This window comes from Lemur catta, chromosome 8 (genome assembly GCF_020740605.2).
Source record: "Lemur catta isolate mLemCat1 chromosome 8, mLemCat1.pri, whole genome shotgun sequence".
Taxonomy (NCBI): domain Eukaryota; kingdom Metazoa; phylum Chordata; class Mammalia; order Primates; family Lemuridae; genus Lemur; species Lemur catta.
Genome location: NC_059135.1, coordinates 6,725,705 through 6,748,834, shown reverse-complemented (window position 1 = coordinate 6,748,834; position 23,130 = coordinate 6,725,705). Strand labels below are relative to the sequence as shown.

General features: G+C 52.8%; 1 protein-coding gene across 1 annotated transcript in view; it reads left to right on the top strand.

The window, feature by feature from the left end:
- Positions 1-3,352: 3,352 nt before the first annotated feature.
- Positions 3,353-23,130, top strand: part of EFHD1 (EF-hand domain family member D1) — a 32,522-nt gene continuing 12,744 nt past the window's right edge. The window contains exons 1-2 of the mRNA XM_045559623.1: positions 3,353-3,825; positions 22,820-22,967. Coding sequence (XP_045415579.1) covers positions 3,524-3,825; positions 22,820-22,967 — 450 coding nt within the window. The 5' untranslated portion in view covers positions 3,353-3,523. The remainder of the gene's footprint in view (positions 3,826-22,819; positions 22,968-23,130) is intronic.

Here is a 23,130-nt window from a genome sequence, read left to right as displayed (position 1 = left end):
CTTGCTGAGGCTGGTCTTGAACTTCTGATCTCAAGCAATCCTCCTGCCTCAGCCTCCCAGAGTGCTAGGATTACAGGCGTGAGCCATATGTGAATTCCCCTACCACTACCATACCCACTAATTAACATAAACACGGGACTTCTATTTGTCCTAGCCACCATGCCCAGCCTGGAGACACTTTCTTGAACAATGAACAAAATGAGCATGTCACTTAAAGGTAAACAATTGATAGTATTTTCTATCATAATAAAATGTGAGTTTCAAGCAAAGAGTTAGAATTTTGGAAACCTTTAATATCATATACATAAAATATGTCAACATGACCAATATATAATGCTACAAAAATATGCATTGATCAAGGATCCATTAAATGTGCAAGATAGAGCAACAGATTTTTACATAACAGAATATGAAGAGTTTGTTCATTACTTTCAGTTTCCATATTGCAACTAGACCTCAAGAAACTACCACTTGTCTGAGCTTTGGTGTCATACCAAAGAAGAATATCCACAATTATCTGAAAAGCCTATTACATTACACCTCCCTTTTCCAACTATATACCCAACGATATTTCCAGCTATCCGGAAGATTGGGTTTTCGTCATATGCTTCAAACAAAGCAACAAATTGCAACAAATCAAATGTAGATGCAGATCTGATATCCAACTGTCTTCTATTAAGCCAGATGTTAAAGACATTTGTAAAACTGTAAAACAATGTCTCTCTTCTCACTAATATTATTTGTGTTAATATGTAATGGCCTATTATTTTTTAACTAACAGATTTATTGAAATATAATTCACATTCCATAAAATTCATCCTTTTGAAGCATACAATCTAGGGGTTTTTGGTATATTCACAGAGTTTTGCAACCATCACCACTATCTAATGTTAGAACATTTCAATTCAATGAGCGACTGCAGGAAGAAACTTGGAGGGAGCACCTGGTACCAAAATTAAGTGCTTAACAATGTTTTTAAAGGTAAAAACCCTTTCCTCTAACACAAATCAAAGTCCTGAGATTATGACTTGTTCAAGAAGTTGACAATCGGCCGGGCGTGGTGGCTCACGCCTGTAATCCTAGCACTCTGGGAGGCCGAGGCGGGTGGATCGCTCGAGGTCAGGAGTTTGAGACCAGCCTGACCAAGAGCGAGACCCCGTCTCTACTAAAAATAGAAAGAAATTATATGGACAGCTAAAAATATACATAGAAAAAATTAGCCGGGCATGGTGGCGCATGCCTGTAGTTTCAGCTACTCAGGAGGCTGAGGCAGGAGGATCGCTTGAGCCCGGGAGTTCGAGGTTGCTGTGAGCTAGGCTGACGCCATGGCTCTCTAGCCTGGGCAACAGAGTGAGACTCTGTCTCAAAAAAAAACAAAGAAAAACAGAATGAAAATGACCTGGACTCCTAGAATTTATGACTGTTAATCATTTGTAATAGTATTTTTTTCTATACATAGAAATTTATTTTACAAAGCATGGGGCTTATTTGCACAGTGAGATTGATATGGGCCCATCACTCAGCAATCGTGCTTGAATTTGTTGTCAGGTGCGCAGCTGGACACTGGAGAAGGGGAGAAGGAGAGCAGGTTTTTTCAGCCTTGGCCTTGACTGTGACCACCTGGGGTGGTCACTAGTGGGATACTGACACTTCATTATGAGGGGTGGGCAGGTGTTGCCTGGTGAACATTTTGGGCAACTGCTATTTTCCAGGCAGGGGCAGGGCAGGGACAGGGCATAGTTTAGGAGACATGTTCTATTTGTGGGGTGTCTGGTGGACACAGCCCCCAATCTCTGCCCCTTGCAGGTGATGTGCCTTTTGAGTGGCACTAGGTGACTGCTCACACTGCACATGCACATTATGCAAAAGCACTTCCTTATTTGGAAACACTTAAATGAAAAAGTGGAATTGTATTCAAAATCCACTCCCATTAATTCAAGCATTTTCAGCATTATATTCATAAACGAAAAAGAAGGAAGAGCTATTAGGTTCTTTAAATTTAATGTGAACTGTTGGAAATTTCAGCATGTAAAAAATGGTTTAAAAGTTTTATTACCTACTCATGCAAAATTTCTTGTTGACGGAAACTATTAAGAATTTAAAACTTTTTTTTGGTGAAATATTTCACATAAAATGCTCAAAACAGATGTGACAACAAAGCGAACCTCTTAGCTTCTACCACCAGGTCACGAAGTGTAACGCCCTGTGATATATTAGAAGGGGTCAGTCAATTGCCATTTCATGCATAAAACATGTATTTGCAGAACCAGGCCAAGTTGTTCAGCAGGGATGTTTAGATTTTTATGCTGGGAGCACAGTGGCACCTGCCTGTAGTCCCAGCTACACAGGAGGATCTCCTTGACCCCAGAGTTCCAGGCCAGACTGGGCAACATAGCGAGAACCCATCTCTTAAAAAACATTTTAATACTTTTATTGTTTAAAAAAGTATTTTCCCTAACAGCTTTTTTTTTTTCTTTCAAAAATAACATTTTAATCACCAGGTCCATACGGATGCCCTGAATCCCCACTCCGCCTCCACGCGCAAGACAAAGGCTGGCCCTTGGTCTCAGCCGCCCACGGCTGGCTGGCGGGGTCGCGACACGGTTCGGAGTCATCGGCCCAGGACCGGTCAGAGCAGAGTCGTCCCGGGCAGGGCAGACCGTGTTTACAAGATTCTTCTCAACGCTTGGCTGATGTAACAGCCATCGACAGCAGCCTTCCTTAGGGAGAATGACGACTGTACTTGTTTTTCCTTCTTCTTTAAAATGCTGATTTATTTCTTTATTTTCGAGGTTTTTCTCCCTCTTCTTCTTATGTGTTTCACGGAAAAAAGCCGGAGCCCCTGAAGCTGCGCTTAACCTCCAAGAGAAGCAGGAATTTTTTCTCGCTCGCTTGCTATCCTTAATTTTGTTTGCTTACTTGTTTTCAGTATTTTTAGTATGTTTTGGAAACATGTCTTTTCAATGAGTCTTGGAAAAGCAGCTTGCCCGGCCCCGCGCTCCCTGCTGGCGCCTCCCGCTGCAGACCGCGGGCGCGTGGGTGCCCGCCCCAGCCGTGGGGGCGCGTGGGTGCCACCCGCGGGCGCTCGCCGCCGCCTGTTCCGGGCCGCGAGCACCTCCAGTCGGGGCACTTCTAGGGGACCAGAAAGAAACCGCCCGAACCGTCGTGAAACTTTTTCCCGCTACCGTTTACCCGGGAGCGGACGCGGGCGGCAGGGTCAGAGTTGGTCCGAGGGCCCGTGCCCTGGCCCGAGGGGCTGTCAGCCTCCCGTCCCCAGCCTCGGGGAGGGGCAGAGGGTCGGGATCCCAGGGACGCGCAGACACTGTCCCGCCAGGTGGGCGGGCCCCGAGCCCCGGCACCTCCTTACAGCCGCGGCTCCGCCCCGCCCGCCCGCGGCCCCTCCCCCCCGCTGGGTGCCCGCCGCCTCGGCGGAGGGTCCTGGAGCCACGAACCCGCAAGCAGCGCGCCTCCCGCCCGGTCCCTGCGTCCGGTCCCGGGCCCCCGCGTCCTCCGATCCGCCGCCATGGCCAGCGAGGAGCTGGCGCGCAAGCTGCAGCGCCGGCTGCGGCTCGAGGAGGCCGAGGAGGGCGGCCCGCAGCCGGCTCCCCCCGCCGCCCCAGCCCCGGAGCCCGAGCTCGAGCCCGCGCCGCCCGCCCGGGCGCCCACGGCCAGCGCCGACGCCGAGCTGAGCGCCCAGCTGAGCCGGCGGCTGGACATCAACGAGGGCGCGGCGCGGCCCCGCCGCTGCAAGGTCTTCAACCCCTACACCGAGTTCCCGGAGTTCAGCCGCCGCCTCATCAAGGACCTGGAGAGCATGTTCAAACTGTGAGCGCCCGCGCCGTGCGCCCCCGCGGACCCGGCAGGCCCGGGGAGGGGGGACGGGGCCGCGAGTCCCCGGCCCTGCTTGGCCGGGACGGGGTGAGGAGGAGGGGCGGGGGTCCCGGGATGCTCTAGCATTTGGTCCCACGCAGCCAGATCCTGCGCGCCCGAGTCTGCCCCGGCTCGGTGGGGGGACCGGGCCGGGACCCCGAGAGTGGGGTCCGCGCTCGCTCGATGCGGCGCAGAAGTGTCCCCGGGCCCGCCCAGCGCAGCTTCTGGGAAAGGGCGCGTCCGCCGCGCCTCACCTGCCCGCTTTAACTTTATCCCCCAAGGGAGAAATTAGCCCCTGTTGTGCTTTTGTCTTTTAAAACAAAATGGGAAAGTTAATCCTTGGCTGCCGCTTGGGGTCCGGGAAACTGGGAGTTGGTTAAACTCGGCTGGGAGAGAAGCAGGACGTCCCGGAGCGGTCGGGACCTCCCGGGGCGCCGTCGGCTGTTTCCCCGCTTCCTGCCTGTTGCGCGGGACGCGCCCGCGGACCCGGACTTGGCCGCAGGCACCGGTCGGGCTCTGTCGGCCCCTAAGTGCGGGGAGCTGCCCACCCGGGGCGACACGAGCGAAAGGGGCAGGCAGATGGGGGGAGACCTGCTAGTCGGCCTTTTCACCTGGGACCTCCCTGGGCCTCAGTTTCCTCCTCTGGAGAGTGGGAGCAGTAATAGTCCCTGCCTTTTAAGGCCATAAAGTATTTTGCACCCCATAAGCTCCTAACCGATCTATTAATATTATTTCCAGAATTGGGCCGAGACCGGAAAAATGCCTGGGGGAGCCGAGGCCGCCGGCCAGGTCATGCTTGGGGCGTTTTTAAAAGCGCATGGAATGTGTTTGTGCTCCGCGTGGAGGTTCTATTTAAAGGCGCGGTGGCCCAGCCCGGCCCCAGCCTCTGCGCAGAGGTCTACAGGCCCGCACCTGGGAGCCTCTGCGCGCTGTGCTTCCGACCCCCGTCCCTGGCTTCCAGGCACTGCTGTCTGGCGTTTTCTGGGTCTAGTTTGGGCAATCCAGGAAGGCCCAGATGGGGCCAAAGAATGAGACTGGGGTGAAGAGGGAAAAGCAACCAGCGAGGTGATGATTTGTTGGAGCCCCTTTGATTTATTTGGCGTTATGCCTTTCAAGGGAGACTGCTGGGGCCCGGCCGCTCCACATCCTGGGGACCGACCTTTTGCTTTGTGGTCGCTCAGCCTTCTTTTGTTTTTCCTGCCAAACAGTCTTTGTAAGGGTAAGTTTGTTAGTCTGATGCCTAAGAGGACTGGAGTCCATCTGGTCAGAGGGTCTTGGGAGACCAAGCAAGGTGGCATCTGGGAGGAAACAAGTACTGGACCAGGATGAAGCTAAGGGGAAGGCAGCGTGTGGTCTGGTGTCCCAACAGAGCTGACAGTCCACTACACACGGTATTTCTTTCTGGGTTGGGCTTTCTGTAACTTGCAACCAAATTTGACACAAACAAAAATGGACTTATTTGGCTTATGAAACCAAAAAGCCATGACTAGCTTCAGGTATGGCTGGATCTAGGAGCTCAGCTGATGATGCCGTCAATGCTTAGTGTCTCTTTTCTTAAGCCAGCTTCCTCTCTATGTTGTCCCCACTCTCAGATGGCTCATACCTAGTGGTGGTAATGTGGTCGCAGCAGCTTAAATTGATAAGCGTGTTAAAGATCCTAAAGAACATATAACCCACCAGTTTGTTTCCCATTGGATTACTTTCCAGATCTCACTCACTGCAGCAGCAGTCTTCGTGAGGCTATGAGGAGCACGAACCTGGAGCCAGGCTTCCCGGGTTCAGACCCCACCCCTAACACTTGCTACCTGGAAGGTTACTTAGGGCAGCCTACTTTAAAGTTCTATGCCTTCAGTTTCCCCTTCTGTCAAATGAAAATAGAATAGGACCAGCCTTTTGGGGTTATTGTGAAGATTAAATAAATTAATGTGTGTGAAGCATTTAGCTCGATATTTAGCCTGTGGTGAAGGCCCAGGGGGTTTCACTCAATAATTTTTAGATTATCACATCGATGTAATTTTGATGGGTGTGCAAAATTTGTGTTGTCCTTCTTTGTTTAATAATTCACTTTGCCAAGTCTGAGTTATCCCTTGAAGCTGATTTAACCCGCAATTTGGCTGCTTGGCGAGTTGTAGGTATGCTTGGGACTGTGCGCTTTGCCCTTCTGGGTTCTGTTGAAGGGACTTGTTAGCTCCCTGCTGGGTAAGTGGATTCGTTTCCTAGGGCTGCCCGAACAAAATACCACAAACTGGCGAGCTTAACACAACAGAAATCTAGCCTCTCACAGTTCTGGGAGCTAGAAGTCTGAAATCAAGGCGTAGCAGGCCCATGCCCGCTCCAAAGGCTCTAGAGGAGAATCCTTCTTGCCTCTGTCCCAGCTTCCGGTGGTCGCCGGCGTTCCTTGATTATGAATGCATCACTCCAATCTCTGCCTCGGTCACCACCTGGTGTTCTTTTGTGTGTTTCTGCATCTTCACATGACCTTCTCATAAGGACACCAGTCATTGGATTTGGGGCCCACGCTAATCCAATATGATCTCATCTTAATTGAGCTTATTACATCTGCAAAGTCCCTATTTCCAAATAAGATCACATTCTGAGGTTCCAGGTGGACATGGATTTTGTGGGTCGCTATCCAGCTTGGTGCAGGGGGTGAGAAGGAATGCCCAGTCCTGGCAACACCGTCTCTGGGGATGGGAAGACTCTAAGGAGGCGCTCAGATTTCGGAAGGTCAGAATCTCAGTATCCAAAGCCAGCGTGAGTCCCACCCCCATCAGAGGACAGGTCAGTCAGTCTTCCCAAAGCCCGACCCTAATTCGAATGCATTTGCCACCTAACTACAAAAGCAAAACCAACAGAGCCCCCTCCCCACCTCACGCCAGGAGCACACTCACTTTCAGCAAGAATTTCACTTTTAAGCAGAGTTTCTAGATTCACATCCTGATGTCGCCTTAGCTCATTTAGCTCCTTGCAGTGGGTAACCTGACTAGACCAGTACAAAGTACACGCATTCTTTTTGTCCAGGGCTAGATAGATTTATACAGATACAGTGAAGCATGCTTTGTTCTTTTAAATTTTATTTTCCTATATAAAAGTCTTTAGCTTAGATTTCTTACATTTTCAAGGCTTAACAAAACTGGATCCTTTCCAGCCTTTGAGCTTGTTGGGTTCTTGGAGTGGGTATCGTTTGTCTTTGTGTCCTTAGGACCTAACACAAATGAGCCTGGCTCCTAAACAGTATGTTGCAGAAGAAAGAGAATTTCTTAATGAGTGTGGGAAGCCAGAGGCGTCATCCGCCTGGCCAGAGAAAGTTCCCTCTCCGTTTCCAAGCATGTTACTAGATAGCCTGAGCCGAGAGAATAGTGGCCTGATTTTAAACGAAGAGTGAGGAGGCCCAGAAGAAACTGACTCTACAGTGTGTGTCCGTGGCTGTAACGCGAGCTGGCGGAGCAGTCAAGGCTAGGCAGGAAATTTTAATTACCCCAGACTTATCCAGAGCCCTCTTTCAAAGGGAGGCAGTGAGGGCAGCCACTTAAGGGCAGGACCCAAATGCAGCATCTGAAAATGCAGCTGTGATGTTTTTGCAGCAAACTGAAAGCTTGTGTTTCAATTCCCCAAAGAGAGGGTGGGAAGAGGAGCATTTGGCTATGGGAAAGTTGTCTTTTTATTAAGAATCCGAAATGGTGATGTCATGGACACCCTGCCAATGCCAGATTCCCGCATCACCAGGACACCACCGAAACCCGAAAAGGCAAACTTGTTGTGGCATTCGTTTCTCGCCCCCACTGCCCCCACTCCTCCACCCAGTTTCTTTTTCTCCTCCTTAGTCTTGTTTCTGAGGGAGGGAGAAAAGAGTATAGGCAGGAATTTGCCAAAGAGGTGAGAGCCCTCTTATGGGGGTTTACTTGGGAGGTGGAGGTCAGGTGGCCCACACATTGGGCATCCTAATCTCTTGAGTGAATTGACTTTAAAAATGAGAACCAACGTGGGCAACATAGTGAGATCCCATCTCCCCCTCCACCCCCCCAAAAAAGTAGCTGGACATGGTGGCACGCACCTATAGTCCCTTCTACTTGGGCCGAGGCAGGAGGAATGCTTGAGCCCAGGAGTTCGAGGCTGCAGTGAGCTATGATGATACCACTATACTCCAGCCTAGGCAATGGAGTGAGACTGTGTCTCTAAAAACATAAAAAATTAAAATAAAATAAAATTTTTAAAAAAATGGGAAAAGTGGATAGAAATAAATGGACAAAATTAAATGCTTTTTTTTTCCCCTGGAGAAAGGGAAGAGATTCTGACTTGGCCTGACTGTAGCTTCAGTCAGTGGTGATTCGTGTTGGGTTTGAAATTCCCACATCTGCACTGGACTGTGCACATCTGACTATTTTGAATTTGTGGGTGAGGTAAGAGGACCCAGGGCTTGTCTGAATTCTGGGGGGCAGCCCCAGGCTGGCCCTCTCTTTAGGGGCCTTGGTCTCTGGCAGAAAAACAGAATGCATTGGGACCGAGTCTTAGAGTCGTTTAAGCGCTGGTTGCTTTACTGGCCTGCGTGGGTGATGAGCGGGTGCGGGAGGGGCTGGAGGCCGGTGCTGCTGCTGGCGGTTTCATCTTCCTAGGAGTTTCCTCTTCCTCCTCATTCTCCCCCCCCTTCCCCGCCTCCCCCAGCTGTCTCTTCCACACTGCTTGTGACAGAGCCATCACATTTATGAGAATTTGAATGATGAGGATTTGAAATTGAGCGAGAAAACAGTTATTAAAATCTTACATTATGCAAAAAAATAAAAAATAAAAAGAAAGAAAAGAAAAGGCCCTTTCCCCTTCTCCCTTGCAAGATTAGTTAAAAAGTGCCTGATTTCAAAGCTGTACGGTCCAGGGGGCTCTAACTTTGTCCTCTCAGCCCTGCGATACCCCATCCGACTGGTAAACAGGAACACTTTGTCCATGGAACCGGGAGGGCTTTGATGTACACGGGGCCACTGCACGCGTGGCTGCACGGCGTGGCTGGGCTGCTGGGTCTCCAGAGATGTGCCGAATGACCTGCGTCCAGGAATCAGGTCTTGGAAGGTAGTGGCTTCCAGGCCTGCCTGTGGCTCCATCTCGGGAGCCCAGCACACCCTCAGGGCACTGTACGTCTGGGGTGTCCACATACTTGCCTTGAGTGTCAGGCTCTGTGAACCTCTGTACATCACAGGCACCCTCGTACCCTTGCATCCTCAAACGTGCATACGTGTGTATTCATATACATGTTCACACACACGGTGCTTGGCCTCCTCCGAATTTTTTTTTTTTTTTTTTTGAGACACAGTCTCACTCTGTTGCCTGGGCTGAAGTGCAGTGGCGTGGTCATAGCTCACCACAGCCTCAAAGTCCTTGGCTCAAGCCATCCTCCTGCCTCAGCCTCCCAAGTAGCTGGGACTAGAGGTGCACACCACCATGCCCAGCTAATTTTTTCTATTGTTTGTAGAGACTGGGTCTCACTATGTTGCTCAGGCTGGTCTCAAACTCCTGGGCTCAAGTGATCCTCCCACCTTGGCCTCCCAAGGTGCTGGGATTACAGGTGTGAGCCACTGCGCCCGGCCGCTCCTCCATATTTTATAGTCCTCATGGGACAAGTATCTGTACCTCCTCCTGTGTTTGCATCCCTGGAGTGTTGGTAAGCAAAGGGCTCTGTCGGTCCTAAGTCCTGGATGGTCCTTGGAAGGCCTACATGTGGGGACATCTGAGCTGTTGGACCCTGGCTAGAGTGCCGTGGTGTCAGCCTAGCTCACAGCAACCTCAAACTCCTGAGCTCAAGCGATCCTTCTGCCTCAGCCTCCAGAGTAGCTGGGACTACAGGCATGAGCCACCATGCCTGGCTAATTTTTTCTATATATTTTTAGCTGTCCAGATCATTTCTTTCTATTTTTAGTAGAGACAGGGTCTCGCTCTTGCTCAGACTGGTCTCGACCTCCTGACCTCGAGCGATCCTCCCACCTCAGCCTCCCAGAGTGCTAGGATTACAGGCGTGAGCCACCGCACCCAGCTGGTAAAAATTCTTAAACAAGATTGTTGAGGTGATCTGTGCTGTTCTGCTGTGTATTAGTTGAGAGGCCTTTGGCTCAAGTGTTAGAAAACTCTGCCCCAGAGTCACTAATTGATAAAGAAACATATCATCTCACGAATCGGGGGTCTAGAGGACAAGGGTGGCCCTTGGGTGTGCGTGGTTGCTGCTGTCATCCAGGACTTGGGTTCCATCCTCCCCTGCACTCTGCCAACTTCTGTGTTGGTGTCATTCTCAGACTGGTAGCAGGACGGTTCCCTGAGTCACATCCAGCTGCAACAAAATCCAGAGACAGGATTCTTCTAAACAAGGAGGAAATATTCCCCAGAGGTGTCCCCTCAGCCAGCCTCTGGCATCCCATTGACCAGAACTGGGCCACGGCCCACCCAGGCCAGTGACTGGTCAGAGAAAGGCAGTGACCGAGATTGGTTCCGCCTGAGTGGGGGGTAGGCTCCGGTCCCTGGGGGGTGGACACTGCAAGCATGAGCCTTCTGTCAGGGAGCAGGGAGGGGTGGACCCCAAGTGTCCCTCTTGGGCCTCTTTACTGAATAACGTACCATGGCTCTTCTGTCCATCTGTGCTTTTGTGTACATGGGAGGGGCTTTTTAACATCAGGCTTGGATTCTGAGGCCATTCCTGGGGGCTCCTGAGGGCCTAATGCAGAGGTCTTTCCCACGGGACACTCACATCTGTCATTGTCATCATGATCCTCTGTGATTTTTCTCTTTGCTGGTGGATGTGGACCCCTGGCAGCTAGGAGTGCTGTGTGTGCATTTGGGGCTGGGTGGGATGTGTGTGTCTACTGCCCCTTAGGCCGACTTTCAGTGGGACCCCACTTCTGCCTCACACTGCCCCTCCACCTGCCAAAGAGCCGGGCACTCCCCGAGTTTGGGGCCCAGCACTCAGCACGTTCACTCCTGCTTGCCATCTTCTGCCGCCTGTCCTCGCCCCAAACCTACTTCATTCTCCTTGTCATCACCAGCCGTTCACCTCTGGCCAGGAGTCACCCCGCCTTGATGTCCCTCATTCCTTTAGTGGCTGCCTGGGGGTCTGCAGCTAAGGGCCCCTCTTCTGGCTTGGAGGCCTTTGTACAAGTCGTGGGTGGGAGCGCGTGGGGGTGTCCAGGCCTGGTTTTATTTTCTTTCAATCTTAGCCTAGCACCTCCCCACTTCCCCGCCCCCCCCACCGCTGCCATGTTGCTGAATGAAGGTAAATTCTTTGATTTCGGAGCTAAGATTTCGGAGCTAAGACTGGGGTAGCCAGTGACGGTGGTGTCAGCGGCCTCCTCACAGCCGGGTGCTGGTCTGGGCCGGGTGGAGCTGTGGACTCCAGCCGCACCCCAGCTCTGATTCCAGCTTTGGTGGGTGGTGTGGCTGCCTGGTCTCTCCCTATCCAGGGTGCCCCTGGGTTGCAGACACACCCTCTGCCTTCTGCCAACGCAGATCGAGTTTGCAGGAGGCAGGAGGATGTTGCTCAGGACTTACAAACTGCCCGTGCCTGGGGCTGGCCGCTGCACCCTTCCTGGTGGTGACACAGCGGGGCCTCCCCCCAGCCAGGGATGCAGCTGATCCCAGCCCTAGGGTTAGACAGCTCCACCCCAGTCCCCCCCAGCACTGCTCACTGAACACCCTTTGTGCCTTGGGACAGCTCTTGTCAAAAACATCTGGCTGCTGACAATCCCGGCTCTTTGCCAGGGGAACTGGGGGCTCTGTGCGTCCTTGGAGAAGCGCTGGCCCTGCTCCTGCCTGGTGTGGCCTTGGTGGTAACAGGCTCTCTGCCTCTCTCTCTAAATGCCTCGTGTCCCCCTACCTATAACGGCCGAATTTACTGAGCACTGCCCCCCGCCCCCACCACAACGTTCCCGACAGAGCACCTACTGTGTGCAGCTGTTCTTAGCAATTTACACGTGGGGGATCAGCCAGTCCTCACAACACTCCGAGGTCGGTGCTATCATCAGCCCCATTTTATGGGTGAGGAAACTGAGGCATAGAGGTCAGGTCATTTGTCCAACATCACATATCTTGTAAGTGGTAGAGCTGGGGTTTGAACCCAGGTGGCCGGCACTCTTGTCCCCCGTGTCACAAGCCTCTCTCATTAATGTCATTCCCACCTTCCAGCTTCTCGGGCTCCAACTCTCAGCCATCCTTGACACGGACCCTGCACAGCCAGGTAGGGCCATGGTTGTCAGTCTCTGCAGACTGCTGACCGCCAGGCCCTGCTGGGCCACCCGCCCCAGGCCAGGGGCAGCTGCCTCACACCTGGCCTCCCACATCCATCGTACGTGTCATAGCCAGAGGGACCTTCCCAGAGCCCAGATCTCATTGCCTTGCTTCCTTTTGCAGAAACCCTTGTGGGTCTGGGGGGAGGAGGGTGGCATACAACATTCGGTAGCTCCCTATTGCCCATGGAATGAAGTCCAGACTCTTCCTGCTGACCCTTAAGGCCCACCCCACTGTCACATTCCTCTCTCTCACTGGCTCCTGGCCTGGTGCCCACTGTCACTGGGCTGCCGGCCCCCACCCCTCTCTCTCACCCTCCTGTTTCCAGCTGATCGTACTCAGGTCTGCTGTTGATTCTTATGAGGCTTCCCCCTCCAGAGTTCGCCCTGGGAAAGCAGAGACGGGATGTTTATGGTCGAGTGTGGCTAACCTCATCCTGCAGTCCCCACACCCACCCCAGGGCCGGCCTGCCGGGGCCATGGACAGAACGGGCACCTTGACCTCTGGAAGGGTTTCCGAGCTGTGCCGGCTGCAGCCACCCTGAGGCCCTAATTACTACCCGGGGGAGCCTCACAGCTCACTGTGGCCGTGGGGAGTAACGTGAGCCTTCAGTGGGTCCTGCGGTTCCCTGGAGCAGAGCCACTGGTCCGCATGGGCCCATGCCTGTAAGTGAGACTCGGAAAAAGGTAAGTGACCACCTTCTCAGGTTGTCCGTGAGATCGCGTGACCGCTCGGTGTGCAGTCATGGCCTCAATTAGGGCACTCAGGTTCCAGCCCACGGTTCTTTCCACTGAGGGCTGCGGGATTTAAGGTGGTGTGAGCCCAGGGGAGGGACACAGGAAAAGGTCGCACTGGCAGGGAAGGGGTAGGGTGGAGACAGACTCTGAGCACCAAAAGGATGGCAGCCCAGGGTGCGTTTCCTCCCGGCGTGGAGTGCTGGCTGAGATGGCTGAGTCCCCCACGGTCCACAGGGGTCGACCTGCGCTGTCCTGGCTGCTGCACGGCCCCTGCCCCGGAGCCTCCCCCTGGCTTGGGAGTCGGGGCCGGGGCACTGCCTGGGCTGCACCAGGCTCAGCCCTGATGGAGTTTGTTTGGGGGGCATTGGTCCCCTGGATCGACTGGGCTCCTGGGAATTCAGAAAGGGGGGAAGAAGGAAGGGACCAGGCATCCCGTAGGAGCCTGCCCTGAGCAATCCCTGACGGTGGGAGGGCGCGAGGAGGCTGCAAGGCCTGTCCCAGCCAGGGGTATCTAATGAGCACCTGTCGGTTCTTTGCTGTGAAGGTGCAGTGAGGAGACGCCTCCCCTTAGCTCCAAATACTTCCGATAGGAGAATCCAGGATTAGGGTCTTTCTGTTAATGAGATAGCATTAGCCAGAACTAAAGAAGTGAACTCTTGCTATGTGATGGCCTCTCTGCTCGGAGCTCATTTGTCTTTAATCTTGGCAACAACCGGACAAAGGAGGGATTGGAAGCCCAGAGAGTTCAAGTAACTCACCAGGGACACCCAGCATGGCACGTGATGGTGCCCGGGCTTTGAGCCAGGGGAGTCTGACCCCAGCAGCTGCCACCCAGCCGCCACCCTCCACCGTCCTCAGGAGGAGCCGGCCGAGGCTCTCACCCATAGACACGGTTGCTGCCTGCTGCGTTCGTGCTGCTGCGGGGGGGCTTTCCGAGGCTGAGCCCTCTCCACCCGTCATTCCTGGTCAGAGTGTCCTCGGCATTTGTGTGAGCACTTTGCACTCCTGACCTGTTACCTCATTGTCACTGGCATGTTCCTGTGGGGTGGTCCTGGAGGCTGGTCGCACTGTTTCCACACTGGGTCGCTGGCGTCAGTGGGAGAATTTGTATGTAGCTGAAACCTCCCTGGCTTGGAGGAGGTTGGTGTAGTGAGTGGCCATCCCGTGTCATCATCCACTGCCCTCTCTCCTTCTGAATCCATGTGACAGTCCTCGGCAGGGGCCGTACAGTGCCACTGCATGCATTTGGGACAAAAATTTCAAGCTGTTTGTCTTGAAGGCCTGGGTAGCTGTCTCAAAAGGTGCTGAGGGCACCGTGGGTGCCTGGCATTGGTGGAGGTGGCCCTCCAGCTTGGCCCTGCTGCCCCACTTTCTTTATAAACTTCCAGACACAGTACAGGGTGCTGGAGCTGACTGGGGCGGGTCCCATCCTCCACTGGTCTCCTGCAGCCTGCAAAAATGTTGGCCTCTTACCAGAAAAGGAAGGGAATTTGCCAGAAGTGAGCCCTACCACACTGGCTCTGCACAGAAGAGAGGAAGCTGTACTTCAGGCCTACACCCAGTGCTGCCGTCACCTCCCCTGCCGGCCCTGCATCCCTCTGCGGCCGGGACTGTTGTGCCTGTGCCAGCTGGGCTCTTTGCTTTAGACCACTCCCCTCCAAGAAATCCATCCTGCACGCTGAGCTGAGAGGTCTTTCTGGGACGGTCAGCTAATGTTGCTTCCCTGCTTCAAACTCTGGGGGATGCCCTTGTTGCCTTTAGGAAGACACAACTCTCTCAGAATGCCCTACTCCCCACTTCCGGGACATTTTGGCAGGCCCAGCTCGACTGGTGACAGTGGCTCCCTCCCATGGCTCTGCCATTTGCACCTGTCACTTCCTCCTCCTCTGCCCCAGCCACCTCCCTGTGCTCGGGGCCTTGTCACACAGCCCCACTGTGTCTTTGCAATCTGCTTCCCACTGGGACTGGTCTTTGTGCTTTCCTTCTGCTCCGGAGAGGCCCCAGGTAGAGAGAGCCAGGTGGTGAGTGCGCAGTGAATGAGCCAAGTATGTGGAGCACAGGGAGCACCAGGAGCTCACCCGGGCAAATGTGGCTATGAGCAGTCTGGCTGGAAATCAAAAACTTTGGGCTAAAGCTTTTGTACTTCACAGGGTCCCTTGGCCCTTTTTCAGAACCTGCTTACTCTTACTTTGCAAGCAATTATAACATTAGGAGATCTTGTTTCCCAGCCTGCAGCAGATGGGCAGGAGGAGCAGGTGGTTTAGCAGCTAAGGAAGACCCACCCGCAGAAACTCAGAGAACCAGGCAGGCAGGGGCATATGGAGAAGGGACAACAGCCCTATGACACTGGGGAAGCTCATGTGGGTAGATACAGTTGGGGACACCCCCAGGGTAACCTCAGGAGGGTCCCTGAAAAGACCACCTATTTGCGGGAGGGTATAATCTACACTGCCCTTCCCTGGCTTGAAAGATCCTGGGGGTGAGGAGGGTGGGGAGCTGTGAGGGAGTTTGTAAAAATGCAGGTTATGATTCAGCAGGTCTGGGGAGGACCTGAGATTCTGCATTTCTAACGATCCTGGGTCTGGGAAGGAACCCCACTTTGAATAGCTGGCACCTGTTTGAAAAGGCAGGACGTGATTTCCATACCAGGCGTTCTGCGTGAGAGAAGCAGGGTGCTCCAGTGTCCTGGTGGTCTCTGAGGCGGAGGCCAGCCTCTCCCCATACGAAGGCATTTTCTGGGGCACTGCCACCCTCCTGAGAACCCCGTCTCAGGGATCCCCGGGGAGTTTCTGACGCCGAGCCTCTGGCAGACAAAGGCTGGCCAGCTCCCTTTTCTGTTAATAGCAGGATTATTCTGGTGAGGTGAAACCAAGAAAACCCAGGGGCTCTGCACAGTGGAAGCCAAAAGAATAAGTGACTCGTGGACTGAGGAGGGGTCTGAAATGGGGCAGACCCTGGAGACTGGCCCGTGTCCCTTGCTGCTGTCCCCTTGCCAGCTGGCCTTTGGTGGGGTGGCGGGAAGGGTGGGGCTTTCCCAGATGATGGGCATGCACCGCGTGGCCCAGTGGTCAGGGAGCTCAGCCCTTCTCACCTCACCCCAGCATTCAATGGTGGCCTCGACTGACCGTTAAATGAGTCGAGAAGCCTCTTCTGTGGGCCCGGGGGCACAGGCCTTGTCCTCTGATAGGGCTGGGCCCTGCGAGTCCCCCGGTAAGGGTGTCGTGGAGAAGCAGCGCAAGGGGCCGCGGCAGGTGGTGGGGTTGGGTTTTCCCCAGAATGTTGAAGATGACAAGGCTGTTTGGGACCCAGCTGGTGTGGGCAGCTCTTTCGAGTAGAAGCCCTGGAAGCCGTCTGCTTCCTCTTCGTGACTGCAGACAGGTCTTCTTATAAACAGTCCCCTCCCCTGATTGTTACTGGGGCAAGTGCCACGTGCGGGAGTACTGTTTCCTTCGGGCCCTTTATGGCTTCCCCAGGCACGAGGGCTCGGGTATACCTGGGTTACAGATGGGGCCAACCTCTCCCAACTAAGCGGCAGGGCTGGGTTGGAACCCAGGTCTGCGTCTGCAGGGCCATCCCGAGTGCCAGCGGGACTGGAGAATATAAAGATGAAAAGGACCGAGAAAGCAGAAAATATAGGAAAAGGTCACACATCCTCCAGGGAGCTCCAGGAAGCAAACACTGGTGCGGGGTCTTGGGTCTTGGAATATGGATGGTGTTTCTTTACTAGCCTGGGTTGCCTTTAATAAGAAAAATCTGTGTTACAATTTAAATTGCAGAGAAAAGAGCTAAGATGTTGGTAGAGGAGGAGCTGGAGGCTTAGAGAGCTCCAACAAGCCTGGAAGCGTTTGAAAGGTGTGGGGAGGAAAAGGAAAGGTTGTGATGACTTGCAGTGAGGAGGGGATGCCGCATAGGCCGGGTTTGTAGGGAATGACTCAGCCCGGGCTCAGGCGCTGTGGGGCCTCCCCTGCCAGGTGCCCCAGCTCTGGGAAGGGCGTCTCTGCCCTGGGGGAGGGGTGCCAGCCAAGCTATTCTAGGTGGGTTCCCTTTCTACAGGGCTGGATTCCAGATTGAAAGAATGTGATAGCATTTTCATGGGAGGAGCAATGGACATTTCCAGAATGAAGACAATAAATCCGCCTGCATTTGCCTTGGTGTAAGATCTCCAGTTTGCAGGCGGCCTTGTCTAAAGCAGTTTTCACACTGCAGTTGCTTGCAGAGAGGGACCTTCCAGCAGGTTAAAGATGAGTGTTCCCCCGCTCCCCAGTGTGTCTGCACCCCCCTCCTGCTTTGGAGACCTGGCTCCTCCCTTCCAGCTCCTCCAGCCACACTCACCAGTGTGATGCACAAAATTGGTGTCCTAAAACCTGCAGGAAGGCCTTTATCTTGTTTCTTCATCTTGTTTTCTTCATTTAAAAATATCTAATTCCCCTGTTTCTGTTGTTGTTAACCTTGGCATTCTGCGGACTGAGCTGAACATCAAATCTCCTTCCCCCGAAACCAAACTCCCCTGGCCCAGGGCAGGGCTGCGGGTTAGCAGGTTAGGCGGGGTCCTCTCCGCTAACCTCACATGGCCTAGTGATCTTGGGCTGATTTACCTTGATGGGCCTCAGTGTCTTCGTCAGCCAAACAGTACCACATCCCTTGGAGGGGCGTTGAAATATTAAATCAGATGAAATTTATTTGAAGGGCTTCACTGGTGAGACTGTTTCTCCAGAATTTTGTAAGATGGCAACATCAGCATTCCTCTTGCCCCCAAATGAATTACTTTGCGTGTGCTGGTAGTCCACGGGACCACGCTTTGAGGCCAAAATCAGAATCCACAAATATTCAGGACTCAGAAATGTGGCTCTTATCACATCTGCCTAAGTCTTCAGATACAAATTGCAAAAGGTATAACTCTCACAGTTAGAGTAGTGACCTGTTCTTTGGGACACTGAGTATAAGCTGCGCCTCCCCAGCCCCTTATGAGCTCGGGTGCACAGCACAAACCCAGCATGTGCTCCCCCTTGCCTTCCCTGCGCCCGCAGAAAGCTTAGCATCTGCTTGAAGATCCCAGGTTGGTTCTGATCTGTAGGAATGGGCTTTGCCATGTCGGTCAGTTTTCTCCGTCTATGGAGTGGGGCTACTAATTGTCACGTCACAGCCCTGTTGAATTAAACGAGGTAATTTAGCACCGTGCCTGGCCCTTTGCAAGTTCTCCGTCAACAATAAAGGCAGGCGGCTATTATTAATTCTTCACAGGACTGTTGTAAAGATCAGAAGGGTCAGTATATGAGACAATGCGTTGGGACTGCCAAGTAGACCAGTTCTAGCTGCTAAACGTTTTGAACCCTCCAGTGTCTGGCGCACCATGTGGTCATCAGGTGTTTTGAGAGGAGCAGATAAAATAGTAAGATGATGAAAGGAAGTGCTGAGGCTTTTCCCCCCGCCTGTCTTGCACATCCAGGCCCTGGGGGAAGTGAGTGTAGACAGACCCACAGAGAGGGTCGCTTTGAAGAGGGAAGGACGTGCCTCTGAATATAAACCCCAGCTCCACGGGGAGGAGGACGCCGCTGATGTGGTCACTTTAGAGTCCTGCCAGGATTCAATAAATGGCACTTGGCTGATGCTTCCAGCAGGAACAAAAGACAGCGGCCTTCACTGAGCACCTGGGGTTGCAGGGGGTGGCTGGGTGGTGATTCCTGTCTTTCTTGCTCTGCTCCGCCTTGGAGACGTCTCTTCCACGTCTGTCTACACAGTCCATCCACACACTCACTTTATCCCCATTTCCCTTCCCCCCACCCCGTGCCCCCCTGGCTCTGTGGCTCCCAGCAGAGCATGAACACCCCTTTTCCCTTTCCGGGGTTTGCTCGCTGGGGTGACGGGTTTCTGTTTCCAAGCACATACTCTCTAAGGGATTGAACCAAATTTTCTCACCCATTTAAAGAAATTGAAATTCCTTCAACTTGTTGCCCAGACCTTGCTGAGGACCTTTCTGACATATTTGGCCTCGTATTTGACCTTTTTGCTAGGACTGAAGAATGTTGTGGGCTAGAGGGAAGGTGTTCCAAGTCTTCTCGACTCCTCTCAATGTGAACCCCAGAGGAGGAGTAAGGGGATGACTTCTCCGACCCCTCCCCTCGTGCTGGAGAGGAGCCCGACCTCACGTGTGCTGGACCCTGGGTCTGCGGGCGGCTGCTAGCTCCAGCCGGGGTGTGCTGGGAACCCCTGACCCTGGTCCTTCCTCTCCCTGTGGGCTGAAGACAGATCCCTGCCTTGTTCCCTGACCTTTGCTTATCCTCCCATCCTCCCAGCCGGTTCATCTCCTGTCCCTGGGGCGCCTCTCTTCTTCCACCCAAGCACTTCAGTTACTCCCCAGCTCCCTTCACTTCCTGCCTTTCTGCTGACACTCTTTGTTTATGCCTGAGCTATTGGCGCCTTAAATGTACCACCTTCGCCAGGCCGGGTGGCTCACACCTGTAATCCCAGCACTTTGGGAGGGAGTCTGATGGGGGAGGATCACTTGAGGCCAGGAGTTGGAGATCAACCTCAGCAATAGCGAGACCCCATCTCTAGAAAAACTAAAAAAATTAGCCAGGCGTGGTGACACGCACCCGTAGTCCTAGCTACTCGGCGCAGGAGTTCGAGGTTATGGTGATCTGTGATTGGGCCATTACACTCTAGCCTGGGTGACAGAGTGAGACCCCATTTCTTAAAAAAGAAAAAAGCGCCACCTTCATTGCTTCAGTCTCCTCTGAGAATTTTGTTGGAATATATGTGTGCTGAGCAGTGGGCAGAAGACATTATCCCCAAATCTCAGCACTGAAGAGACCTTAGTAGTCATTTAACTGGGCCCCCTTCTAATGTTGAATTGCTCAGAGAAATGCTTCCCGAGTGTTTCCTTGGAACACTCAGTTGCCAAGATGCATCTTCTCTAATGGATGGAAAAATCCCCAAACGCAGAGGATTATGCGGTCAGATGAGTCTGTGCTCTGTTTCCCTCTTGTATCTTTTGGACACATGACCATATAGAAAGCTCTGGAAAGTTCCACACTGAAGAAACCTGTTTACTTTGACTAGGACTCTGTGTACCAGAGACTGTCCCTCCCAGCCTGTTTGCATGAGCTTCTTTACTTTTCAGGTCGCTTCTAGTCAGCTGTTTTGCCAGAAAGCGCTTCCTTGCCTGTTTATACAGTAGAATATCATTTGGCAATAAAAAGGAAGCGCTGATTGATACATGCTACAAATGGGTGAACCTTGAAAATATTATGCTAAGTGCACGAAGCCACACAGAAAAGGCCATCTATTGTATGATTCTATTTATATGCGACGTCCAGAGGAAGCAAATCCTAGAGACAGGAAAGCTGGGAGTCGCTGAGGGTGGGGGGATGGGGCAGGGGAGCTGGGATTGGGGAATGACAGGTGCAGAGTCTGAAATGAGCGAGGCGCTGCTCGGTTTCTAGGGGTTGGGCAGAGTACGTGAGTCGCAGGTGGGCCAGCCCAGGATCTAGTGTTACCAAAGGATGGTTTGTGAGCACTTTGAAAAAAGAATCGATGATTTCCGAGGGTTCACTTGGGGATGGACCTCATTTACTTGTCTTTTTACTTAAAACAAAAATGGCTTTATTGAAATAATTTTCATGCCATAAAATTCACTGTATAGTTCAGTGACTTTTAGTATATTCACAAGGTTGTGCAACCATCATCACTATCTAATTTTAGAACATTTTCATCAGCCTAAAAAGAAAGCTACACCAACTAACAGTCATTCCCCATCCCCTCTCCCCACTAGCCCTTAGCAACTCCTAGTGTTCCTGTCTCCGTGGATTTGCCTCTTGCACATTTCATGTAAATGGAATCATACAGTATGTGGCCTCTTCTGTCTGGCTTCATTCTCTTCGTGTGACTTCTGGGCTCCTCAAAGCTCACCACCAGCCATCCAGGGATCTCATCTGTGTCCTTTAGGGCCTTGCAGTGTAACTTTTCCAGCAAGGAGGTTGTGCCCAGGGTGGCACAGAGCTGCTTGAGTAAACAGTACTCCTGCTGAGCAGGGAGGGGGCAGCGGGGTGGGAGGCATGGCCTGGAATTGGCTGGAATGGAGTGTGTCTGGGATTCCTGGGCCTCCTCCCCATTCTGCCCTTGGGGCCTGAAATACCACCAGCCCACAGCAGGAGATTTCTAGTTGCCCACAGGCTGCATTTCTGGGTGGGTGGTGGGTGGCAGTGGTTGTTCTCGGTAATTGTGAGGTTTTGTTACTAGGGGTGGGGGGTACAGATGGATAGTGAGGAAATCTGATTTCTCTATTTATTTTTTACTTCTCTTTAATTTTTAGAGGCAAGGTCTCACTCTGTCCCCCAGGCTGGAGTGCAGTGGCGTCATCACAGCTCACTACAGCCTCAAACTCCTGGGCTCAAGGGATCCTCCTGCCTCAGCCTCCCAAATAGCTGGGACTACAGGCGTTTGCTACCACACTTGGCTAATTTTTTGTAGAGAATGGGTCTCTCTATGTTGCTCAGGCTGGTCTTGAACTCCCAGCCTCAAGCAATCCTCTCGCCTTGGCCTCCCAGAGTGCTGGGATTACAGGCGTGAGCCACTGAATCTGGCCTGGACTCAAACTCCTGGGCTCAAGCAATCCTTGGGCCTCAATCTCCAAGGGGGACTACATGCACACACTACTGTGCCCAGCCTTATTTATTTAATTTTTTGAAAATTGTGGTAAAATGCACTTAATGTAAAATTTGCCATTTTAGCCATTTAAGTGTGTTGTTTGGCAGCATTAAGTACATTGACATTACTGTGCCACCATCACCACCATCCATTTCCAGAACCTTTTTCTCATCCCAAACTGAACCTCTACCCATTAAACGCTAACTCCTCATTTCCTCCTCCCCCAGCCCCCGGCAGCCTCTTCCACTTCCTGTCGCTGTGGATTTGACTCCTCCAGGAACCTCACACAAGTGGAATCATGCAGGGTTTGTCCTTTCATCCTGCCTTACTTCACTTGGCAGAATGTCCTCAAGGTTCACCCAGACTATAGCAGGTGTTAGAATTTCCTTCCTTTTGTTGTGGATGATATTCCAGGGTATGGATGTGCTCCATTTGCTTATCTGTTCATCTGTCCGTGGACACTTGGGCTGCTTCCACCTTTTGGCTGTTGTGAACAGGTTTGGTTTTTTAAAGCAAGGTGTCCGTACCTGAGCGACAAGGGGTGTCTGGGTAGCAGGAAACAGGAAGGACTCGAAGGGAGGGAGCGAGGGCGTCCTGAGGCAACCCTGTGGTGGGGGAGTGGCTGGGAGAAAGCGGAGCACCAGGGCTGAAGATGGCTGACCCAGGGAGAGCGGATAGGCCGGACCCTTCACCTGGTGAGGCTGGGTTTGTTTCCAGGCAGGCGCTGGGGGTGAGGGGACAGCCAGCACAGGGGCAGTCACCTACAAGATGTGACCATTCAGACCTGAGACCAGATGAGTGAAGCACAAAACTGAAGCCACAACCAGGCCCGAGTCACTGCCATGAACAAGGGTGGGAAGCAGCTTCCAGAGACGCAGGACAAGCAGGACGGAAGGCAGGATGTCAGAAATGGGTGTGGGAGAGATGTGGGGACAGCGGCCAAGAGGCGGCTGCTGGAGCTGTCAGTCGTCCTGGGTGTGAGGGGCGAGCTCCTGCAACCTCTCCGGGGTCCAGCATTAGGAGGTGCTCAGGTGAAGTTTGTTGACCATCACTGGGGGAAATAAAGGTAAAAAGGGATGATATTGTTCACCCTCTAGAAACTTACTGCCTAGTTAAGGAGATAAAAGACATGAAAACCAACATGTAGTACAAGGTCCACTTTGAGTCTTACAAAGCCCAAAGGCGTTTTGAGGAAAAATGGTCCTTTCTGACCAGGGGCCCCCAGTGGGCGTTGCAAAGCAGGAGACGTTCATGTTTAGAGACTAACAAGTGTCCTTTTGTCTTGGCCATGCCTTCCTTTGACCCTGCAGGTATGACGCTGGGCGGGATGGCTTCATCGACCTGATGGAGCTGAAGCTGATGATGGAGAAGCTGGGGGCCCCCCAGACCCACCTGGGCCTGAAGAGCATGATCAAGGAGGTGGACGAGGACTTTGATGGCAAGCTCAGCTTCCGGGAGGTACCTGCGTGCTGCCGGCCCTGAGTCCCTGGGGGCCCCCGCGGAGGACCCTCAAATTGACAGTCCCTTGGAGCACACATGGGTTTGGCCTCTCTAGAGCACTGTTTGCATATTTAACCTACACTATACAATTGTGCTTTTAAAAATATCTTTAAGAGCTGAG